Source organism: Durio zibethinus, chromosome 14 (genome assembly GCF_047325235.1).
Source record: "Durio zibethinus cultivar Kanyao isolate XHJ-2024 chromosome 14, ASM4732523v1, whole genome shotgun sequence".
Taxonomy (NCBI): domain Eukaryota; kingdom Viridiplantae; phylum Streptophyta; class Magnoliopsida; order Malvales; family Malvaceae; genus Durio; species Durio zibethinus.
Genome location: NC_143175.1, coordinates 12,679,891 through 12,689,792, shown reverse-complemented (window position 1 = coordinate 12,689,792; position 9,902 = coordinate 12,679,891). Strand labels below are relative to the sequence as shown.

General features: G+C 32.8%; 1 protein-coding gene across 2 annotated transcripts; it reads right to left on the bottom strand.

The window, feature by feature from the left end:
* Positions 1-496: 496 nt before the first annotated feature.
* Positions 497-7,368, bottom strand: EMB2279 (pentatricopeptide (PPR) repeat-containing protein). 2 transcript variants are annotated; one of them, XM_022887888.2, is made up of 10 exons: positions 6,397-7,368; positions 5,965-6,261; positions 5,185-5,376; positions 3,696-3,777; positions 3,393-3,584; positions 3,153-3,266; positions 2,641-2,731; positions 2,408-2,565; positions 1,138-1,569; positions 497-926 (listed from the first exon to the last, which is right to left on the bottom strand). In XM_022887888.2, the coding sequence occupies exons 1-10, from the start codon at positions 7,113-7,115 to the stop codon at positions 522-524; spliced, it is 2,682 nt and encodes an 893-aa protein (XP_022743623.2). In that variant the 5' UTR covers positions 7,116-7,368; the 3' UTR covers positions 497-521. The 2 variants fall into 2 exon arrangements, with proteins under 2 accessions (XP_022743623.2, XP_022743622.2); XM_022887887.2 differs by having other exon boundaries at positions 6,385-7,291.
* Positions 7,369-9,902: the final 2,534 nt, after the last annotated feature.

Genomic DNA, 9,902 nt, shown 5'->3' with positions numbered 1-9,902 from the left:
CCCACAGTACTCATCCGCTTTGTGGGTCTGACCCGAATCTGATTTTAGACTTTTAAAATATATTTTAAATTACTAATATTTTGAATATATATTTTTATAAAAATTTCAAACCTTTATATCCAAGTCCAATCTTAAACAAACCTTTTGAAAAATCAATAAAATCAATGGAATCCAATTGACTTATAAATAAGTTCAGGTACAAACCTACTTACACATTTTATAAACATAAATTATATTTTTTTAATTTAATCCTTATGTTATTATAAAACTTATCAAATTGTCCTGTCTGCGAAAGTTATGAAATTATATACATGAAAGTATTGATTATTTTGAAATTCTTAAATCACTAGTAAAATTTTATTTTCTTAAAACATATCACAACATTAATACATTCTTTCCCTCATGTCTTGCATTTATATTGATTTCTTCAAATGTCAATAAGAAGCCATATAAATCGAAAAATAATGAAATTAGTACTGGTATAACAATCAAAAAATAAAAATAAAAAAAGGCATACTTGATCAAGATTTTAAAAAATTGTTACTACATTCAACCGTACAAACAGTTTCAGTGAGATTGATGTCAGCAGATATCAGATGAGTACTCAAAAATTCTTTAGAAGATATTAAAAGATTCCGCAGAACTGGGTTTGGCGAGTCAGTTTTGCCGAGAATCTTCTCCACCTCATCAACTAATCCAACAATCATTTCCTGCTGGAAACGAGAGGCATTGTTCTTGAACAAGTTAAACCATGCTGACTCGGAGAATCCCTGTAACTCACTCGAAGAATGGATGATAATACATGAAACAGCAGAAACGTAGTCATTTTTCTCCAGCTTCATGCAAAACCTTTCTTTGATCAGAGGCAGAGGAGGGGTCCTACCAATCCTTGCCATGTGCTCCCAAGTTGTTTCCAATAGCTCCTTCTGAAAATATTAACAGGTCTCAATAGCCTACTCACAAAGAGCTCATAGGAAAATTATTTCTAAATACTATCCGCATAGAAAATTTTATTTTGGCATGAAACTCCAGCAAGTGCAGAAAACTCTCCACAGTGTAACGTAGCTCACCCTCGGGAAAATATTAAAGCAACGTTGTTTGTGACTTTCTTTTTATGGACAGGTTCTCTATACATACCTTTCCACCTCTGGCTGCATCCAGTATCATGCGGAGATGACGTTTTGCATTGAAGTGAAATCCATGATGCAACATCCTTCCATATACATGCTCAAACTCATCCCACCTCCTGTGTTGAATGCATGCATCTAACATGATATTGAATGTATAAATATCAGGTATCACTCGATGCAAATAATCAGATTTACTGTTGACTTGATTTGCATCTTCTGATATTTTCTGGAAGAGATCTTTGGCTTGATCAAATAATCCATGATCCAGATAAGCTTTTAGCATGATATTGCAAGTGACAAGATTTGGAGAACAAAAATTTTGCATTTGATTGAAGATGTATGCTCCATTTTGAATGTTTCCAGAGTCTAGACATGCTTGAATTAAACCAGTATAAGTTACCACCAGAGGTTTATTAGCAACCTTGCATATTTTCTCAATCTGTAAAAGATAAAGTGCAGCAATGTATTAGCAAATGTTCTGCTCGAATAACAGACATTACCTTAACAGTTCATTGCATGTTCATTGTAGCCTTGTAGGTAGGTTGAAGCTCACGTATCTATAGAAATTTAAACATAATAAATAGCATTTTAAGATATAGCGCTCATTGATACAAGTAATTGAGTTCACATGCTTCAATTATGCATACCTCACAACTCATATACAGCAGTATATCACAACAAACAGAAACCTCATTAGTGCACAACGATTTTCCTGAAGAAATAGAATTTCAAAGACTTCATCTTAAGATTAAGTGAAAACTTCTGCTCTCTCTCAAACCCCTGCTATCATGCTTTTAATAAGGTATAAATGATGATAACACTTCATAAAGCTATCAAAACCAGACCCTTCTTCCTTCCCGTAGAAACTGCTCCATTAGCCATAAATAGAATTAGGAATCACCAGACATGCCACAAACAGTTCAAAAGTTAAGAGATAAGATAATATGATCTGCAATTTTCCTGCAAAAATACCATCTGAGTAAATTTTTCTCTCTAAAATTCTGCAATGTAAGAATTCTTCCTCAAGTTTTTAGCAATGTATTTCAGGATCCGGCAACATTTCTAAATATCCTTTTCAGCTCATCTAAACTTTTGACATATTCTAAATTATATTTGTAGCAATCAGATCTGAACTAAATTAAATTTCTTCAAGCACCTAATACTCATAATTAACTTTTTCAAGAATAAATGTGGAAGGCCTGAGCTGAAATTGCTTCGATACTAACGAGCATGAAAAAACAAATGTGCTAAACAAATTAAGCATAAAAAAGCAACACCTGCATCAGTGCTTCCTGGCACCTTCCAGCACTACAAAGACAGCGAGCAAGGTCGTAATATAGAGCAGCAGAACCTACAATTCCTCGTTTTTCCATACCTTGAACAGCCAATACAGCCTCATGTATCTTACCCTCCTTCCAAAGGGTATTTACAAGAACTGAAAATAACCCAAAGTCAACTTTCAAAACATATAGCTAATGGAACTCTGACAAGGATATATTACAATAAATACCTCTATATGTCAAAGCATTTGGAATAGAAGATTTCTCAATTTTCCTGAAAAACTCATGAACCAAATTGTATTTGCCACATTCAAACATCACCTACACAAATAAAAAAAGTCATAGTATTTTATCCATAAAGAGAATCCATTTAACAACATCATATCACAAACTTCAGAGAAGTCATTTCCCATCAGGCATAATAGGTCACTGTTGTAACGTTGTGATCTTAGCAAATATAGCCATGACAACCCATGGTAGAAACCCATTCCTGCAACAAAACACTGCTATTCTTAACGCAATTTTTTTTGCTTGCTTGTAAGAGTTCTTAAGACAAAATTAGTTCGATGTCATCTGATGTTATCTTCAAGAAACTTCGAAACATTGAAGGTACTTCCACTTGAAACTTAAGAAAAGTACACGCTCATCCAAAATGATGAAATGATTTGTATCACTTTATAATTAAAAAGATAATACAAATACCTGAACCTGTCATTAAATTAAGTTTTCTAATTTTAATCACCTCCATTACAAGTCCATATGTTGAAGTGGAAGGTTGTAAATGTTGTTGCTTTAGCTGCTGCAAAACCCAAAATGCTCCCTCCCACTCTTTCCACCTAGCACAAGCATTTAGGACCTGCATACACAATAAAAATATGAAAATTCTTTATATGCACCAATAGTACTGCATAAAATCAACCAAAGATAGCTAATCAACTTTTGAAGATGATAGCATTTAGGTATACTAATACGTATTACTCACCGCATTGTAAACCACAATATCAGGCTCTAATCTTGGGTCCCACTTTCCAAGAGGCCCTGTCTTGAATTTCTTCTTGGGAGGAGATCCCATGCTATCAATAACATCAAAGAGTTCCCTCATATGGCCAGCTTGCCCAAGTGTGACAGCAATGGAATGATAAGCGACTATATCAGGATATGAAGCCATTTGTTGCTACAGCAAATCGAGAGAGAAAAAAGAACAGTATCAAATAAACTTTTTCCTCCTTCAATCAAACAAAAGTTCATTTCATGAGCCACATAAACGAGAATTGAAGTAAATTACCTGCATTGAATGGAATATGTTAAGAGCTTCCACAGGTCTCCTTGCTTTCCCGAGTGCATTAAGTGCAGCTGTGTAAATATGTCTGCAGCATAAAGGTAGATGTAATTAAAAGACATATACACCATGGTTTTCTTTTTTTTTTTTCTTTCTTTTTTCTTTTGAAACTAGAAACCATGGTTTTCTAAAAAACTCAAGAAGCAATGCATTTTGGGGTAGCACACAACTTGTAGAAGTTAGAAGAGAAAGAATGAACAAATAGCACTCCCTTTAGATAGCGTTTGATATCATTTTCAAAATCACTGCAGTGATCTAATTAACATGGTGATAAGATCACCAAATTGATTTGATCACCATTGATTTTAGATTACCATATTTGATACAATATTATAAATTACTAATGTTTTAAATCATTGTGTTTGGTACTATATGAAAACAATAAATAATATAATACAAAATATCCAAAATAACCTTACAAGAAAAGTAAAACATTTAATACTTATTAAATCAACAATTTATAAAATAGTTAACTATTATTTAATAGAAAACTACAAAGTATAAATCAATTTTGATAAAAATAATTTCTAAAAAATTATTAAATAACTTCATTATCCTTTTTCTAATCAATATAAGTTTATAACATAAAACCTCTTTAGAATAAGTAATTAAAAAAATTGGTTTTTTAAATTTTTAGTGGCTAGCTTTTCAGGGTCATGTTAACTATATTTTTCATGAGGGTAAATTAGTCAAAAAATAATATTGAAAATTACTTTCCCATGGTAATAAAACTTTCCCATCCTTTAGGTTGGGAAAAGGCAGTGATCTTATCACCCCAATAATTTAAGATCACTACAACTTAGGATTTCTAAATTGCTACCCAACAAGATAATGTAATTACTGAGTGCAGATCACAATGGTTTTTAAACGGATCATCCCATACCAAACACACTCTTAAATAAGTTCCATGTATTCTCAGTATGTAGCATTCTCACGCATCATAATTTGCTTCCTTATTATTCTTGAGCTCTTAGTGATGCTAATGGAGTTTAAACAAGGACATCAAATATTTCAAATTAATATATAATTTGAAGACATGAATGCTAAGATCATAAGTTTATTATAAGATGTTACCAGGATTTTAGTCTCTCTTCTTATAAATAAAGATTACCCGGCAAACCTTATGCAAGTACAATATATGCTTTAGAAAGAGTAAAATGCTAAATTTTCCTCTTGAGTAAATGTAGACATTTATAACTACTCTAAATCTAACAAGTTCAATATGTTACAGTGTTTGAGCAAATGTAGGGAAAAAAAAACTGCTACTATGGTATTTGGAAGTAATTTGGAACACAATGAAGATTCAAATTTTCAAAATTACAAAGAACTTTTAAACACTTTTTTTTTATTCAAATCTTTGTAGAGCATAAAACTGATGCTAAAGATATAAGCTTATGTATAACAGAAAATAAGGGAGCTGGGGGAGGGAGAACACCTGAGCTTGTGAGATTTGAAGCGCTCACGCTTTTCAAGCCACTCGATGACTTGAAGTACCATCCTCCAATTCCCTAGTTTACCCAATATCTGGATCACCCTTAATATCCAATAGTCTGTAAATTTTATTTTTGCACTCCGCATCATCTTAGAAAACATCCACTCAGGCATATCAATGTCTGCACCATTCAACCTGTCAAAAGTGAACTACTTCAAGATGAATGAGATCATTACAAAACCTGACCAAGATACAAAATATACAAACTGGTAATTAACAGAAGAAAAAAATGGAAATGGTATAACCGATGACAAATGACATTCGCTAAGATATATTCTAGGCACAACAAAAAGGGTTAACAATCAAGATTTCAGAAATAGTCACTGAAAGCAAATGAGATTTCTTTGGCATGTTTTTAACTTCAGATATCAACTTTTCTCCTATTAAAAGAAAAACTTAAATAAATCCAAAACTGTATTTACACAATTGAAGCAAATATAAACAGCTCTACCCTTGTCTAAAAACTATTTTGCTCCAATTAAGCCATTTGATCAATTCAAATAAACAGATGCTATAAATGATGGACGAAAATTAGTTCAACAAAAAATAGGCAAATTAGCAATGTTAAAATCAAGATTGATAACTAAAAACAGAGATGTAGCTTACACTAGCTCCTGTGATTGTAAGAGATTGATCATAATTTCATATAAGTAACATCACCAAATTGCAAACATAATAAAGGAAACTTACAGATAAGAAGAGAAAGGGCTATAGAGTACATACGACTTTGCTAATTTTAGAACTCTCTCCTCTATTTCCATCTTTGAAATTGGTGGTTTATCAACAATATCATTGGATTGTTCAAAGTTCTTGAAGGCAGCTCTTTCTATCTTCAAATCCTCATCTTTATCTTCTTCAAGAAATGCCTTTCTACTTCTATTTCTTCTAACTCCTTCGAAATTCGTGTTTACTTCATTGTATTTACCCATTTTGTACATCTTGACTTCCTCTGGAAACTCCCCAAACTTCACCAACTTCACATTCTCTTTATCACTTTTAAATTTTGAATCATATTTGTCTCTATTTCATATAAACAATGTTGTTATTGGAACACAAAACAATATATATATATATATATATATATATAGAGAGAGAGAGAGAGAGAGAAGACTAGTGGAAGAAAAGATAATATAGAGTGCTTACAACTTGGCTAACCTTTTTCTTCTCTCTTCTATTCCCATTCGTGAAACTTGTGGCTTATCTACTTCATCACTGGGTTCTTCAAAATTCTTGTACTCATCTCTCTCCTTCACCTTCAAATCAGCATCTTCACCTTTTAGAAGCAATGCCTTTTGGCTTCTAGTTCTGGTAGCTCCTTTACTCTTCATTTTTACTTCATTGTGTTCAACAATTTTGGACATTTTTTTCTCCTCCCCAAAATTTCTCTTTGAATCATCCTTCGACTTGCCTCTATTTAATCTTTCACTGGAATTGCCTCTGTTTGATTTAAAAGATTGGTTCTTCTCCCTAACAGACTCCATAGATTGCTTCTCCTTTGAATCATCCTTTAACTTGCCTCTATTTAATCTTTCACTGGAATTGCCTCTGTTTGAATCAAAAGATTGCTTCTTCTCCCTAACAGACTCCATAGATTGCTTCTTCTCCCTAACAGACTCCATAGTCTTCAAATACTCATCAAAAGACGGCTTAAATTCGAACTCTTTCTCAAGAACCCCTCCACCGGAATTAACCACTCTTAGAGCAAACCTCCGTTTCATGTTGCTTGAATTCTTTGACCATAAAGCAACCCCACAAGTTGGTCTCCAACAATGCATGAACCCACTTGGAGAAAATGGTTTCTGACTATAAACTGAGGTGTAAATTCCATTTCTTTCAAAACTAAAGATACACATTTGAACACTCCCCATAGTCATGAAATAAAAGCTCTCACCTTGGGCTAGTTGGACGGATGCCTCAATGACACTCTGCTATGCTTGGATTAAGAAGCAAGGCTCCGGGAGATGATGCATTAATATAGCACAAAAATAAATAAGAGCTGCAAGAAGATTATAGATATTTGGGTTGAAGAAAGAATCGACCGTTTTGTGCCACAACCCAGAAGACAGCCACGCTGTTTCCTTAACTCTTGTTTTGGGCCAAAAGTTCAAATGGATCAAATAGTCCATTAGTGGCTACTGGAGCTAATAACTTTAGTTTATGGTCTGTTGGGCTCAATGTGCATTGTGCTCTTTTGCTTTTGCTATACAAAATTCTCGTTTTTTATACAAAATTAAAATTTTTTTCTGTTTCGAATTATCAAAAATTGAATTTTGATTATTAAAATTAAAATTTTAATATTTTAACAACAAATCATATGGTTTTTTACCACAAAATTAAATTCTAAGTTGTTGTAGTTGTAACTTTAAATGATGTATTTTTTATCAAATAAATGATTTTATGTTTAATTATATAAATCTCCTTTTTAAGGGTTTTTCTTTTCATAGATAGAAAATCCCTAAGGAGGACATAATTTTTCAATCTTCTCAATGTAAAAGAAAATATGAAATCTCATCAGTACTTTTCTTTTCTTGTATCCTAAGTTATAAGTTATATGAACGACAATTTTTTTTTTTTTATAATCATACTACGATCTAACGGGTGTGCATTAATTGAATAATCTTTTGATTTATTTTCGTAAAGAAAGTTGAAGTTATAGGCCGGTGGAAATGGGTCTTGGTGCCTTCTTCAACTTTATTATTATCCTTTTGCAAAATGACTCTCATGCAGACCAGATGGTGTTAATTGAATGCATACTTGGCTAATCAAGTAAAGCCTGAAGCAACATGTGTTGTTGCTTGGTTCCAACTTTCTTCTAATTTCTATCCATTTCACGTGGACACCATATATGTCTTCCAAGACTAAGCACAGCCAACGTTAATATTAATGGTTGTAGCTTCTAACTTACAAAAATAGGTGGCTCCCAAACTTTTCATAGGGGGGTTTGAAGCCCTATCATGAATTTTGGCGTTTTAACTTTATATTATATATCCCGTCCTGTCATTGCATACATACATATAATAGTCTATTTGATTATATTCGATAAAATTTCACTCATGCTTTAAATTGAAAAACCAGTGTATCTAAAACACTTTTAATATATCCCTTATATTAATTAGAAAAACCTTTTTTTATTATTCATTTAAGAAAGAAGAAAATGTCTCTCACTTCATCAACTAATGGAGGTGCCAAGATTTTGTGAATTCTCTTCTCTCCCAAAATCCTTTTTCTAGCATACCTGTTGATAGATTTTTATTTAATTACAATATCTGTACAGACCAATACCATCCATACCTTGAGTATAAAAAGGCCTCCTGGTAGACTTTAAAACAAAACTAAGCAAAAAATGGGCCTGTGTTGAAGCTCATGGCTAAGTACTTAGAAAAAGAAAAATGAATTTTTGACCAAGAAGATTGAGTGAGCTTTAGCCAATGGCAGTGGCAAAAAGGGTGGAAACAATCTTTAGACATAATTCTTTCCCATGACAAGATGTAAGATATGGTCTTGTCCATGGCACGTATAAATATGTTATGATTGAATATCGACAGTCAATAATATTGCCAAACTGCACAAACTAGTTCCTTTCATGAAAGCGAAAATGTCTACCACCAAGGAATTGCAATATTCATGGTCCTCAATTTCCAGCTTTGGTCATTGAACTTGACCTAATCTAGCCAATGCGATTGGAGCACATGGATTTCCCAAACTTAAAAGTTGACTAGCCATCATGATATTGAGTTTAAAAGAGGCAGAACACTTTCACAAGTCATTCAAAACGTACAACATTCTCATTTTTCCTGAAGTCGTTAGGTGTTTGAGACAATTTCCAATTTGAAACTTGAGGGAATCCTTCTCAAATTATTAGTCTTTTGGCTCCTAGAAAATGACATTCAAAAAGGGTAGAAGCATATTTGATTTTTCATTTGGACTCCGTTTCTTTACGAGTCAATTTCAATGTGCCAGAGGCTCAACCTTGCTAAGGCCTATGGTCAGTCCAGCAGTAGTCAATTGAAGCTTATCAAACTAAGCTAGCGAGACTGCTTTGGCTGCTTGTCTAACAACCATGAGAATTAAGAACAAGTCAAGGATGAACAACTCTTTCGAAGGAGTGTCTCCAGCCATTGGACCATGTTTTTTTATGCATATCCTTTGACCATTAATTTGAAAGGGAAAGGAAGAATATTCAAACTCAACAATTCCATTTTAGTAAAAAGATATACTAGGAACTATTTACATGTCTCCAAAAAAATCATTTTTGCAAAAAATTACGTGATCACATAATATGTTGATAGACCATTATATTTTTAATTTCAATAATTAAAATTTAAATGCTATGGTCTAAGTACCAAAATAGAAGAAAAAAATCATCTTATGTATATCCAATCATTTTAAAAGAGGATTGTGACAATTAATCAAAAAACAAAATATGGCCAGTTATGAGATTAATTTGAGAATTGGATCTGATCTGCAGCTGCATGCATGTGACATGTTAATAAAATAAATTAACTCACTCGATAACGGACCAAATATGTATAATCACAGGATTATGTCTCTAATCATTGTTCCATGGCCTTCCTGTTTTGAGTCAAAAAGTAGAGAGAGAGCTGTCGATGACAGAAACTTGATTAACCAGCTTATGTTGGAATTAGAAAATAGGTATGATT

What these genes read in the sequence shown, in the direction of transcription:
- EMB2279 (XM_022887887.2), bottom strand. Translation starts at nt 7,115, where the DNA reads ATGACTATGGGGAGTGTTCAAATGTGTATCTTTAGTTTTGAAAGAAAT. An exon ending in TTCAAATCTCACAAGCTCAG is followed by an intron (nt 3,778 to 5,184) that starts GTGTTCTCCCTC and finishes TTTATGCTGCAG; the next exon opens with ACATATTTACACAGCTGCAC. An exon ending in ACATATTCCATTCAATGCAG is followed by an intron (nt 3,585 to 3,695) that starts GTAATTTACTTC and finishes GATTTGCTGTAG; the next exon opens with CAACAAATGGCTTCATATCC.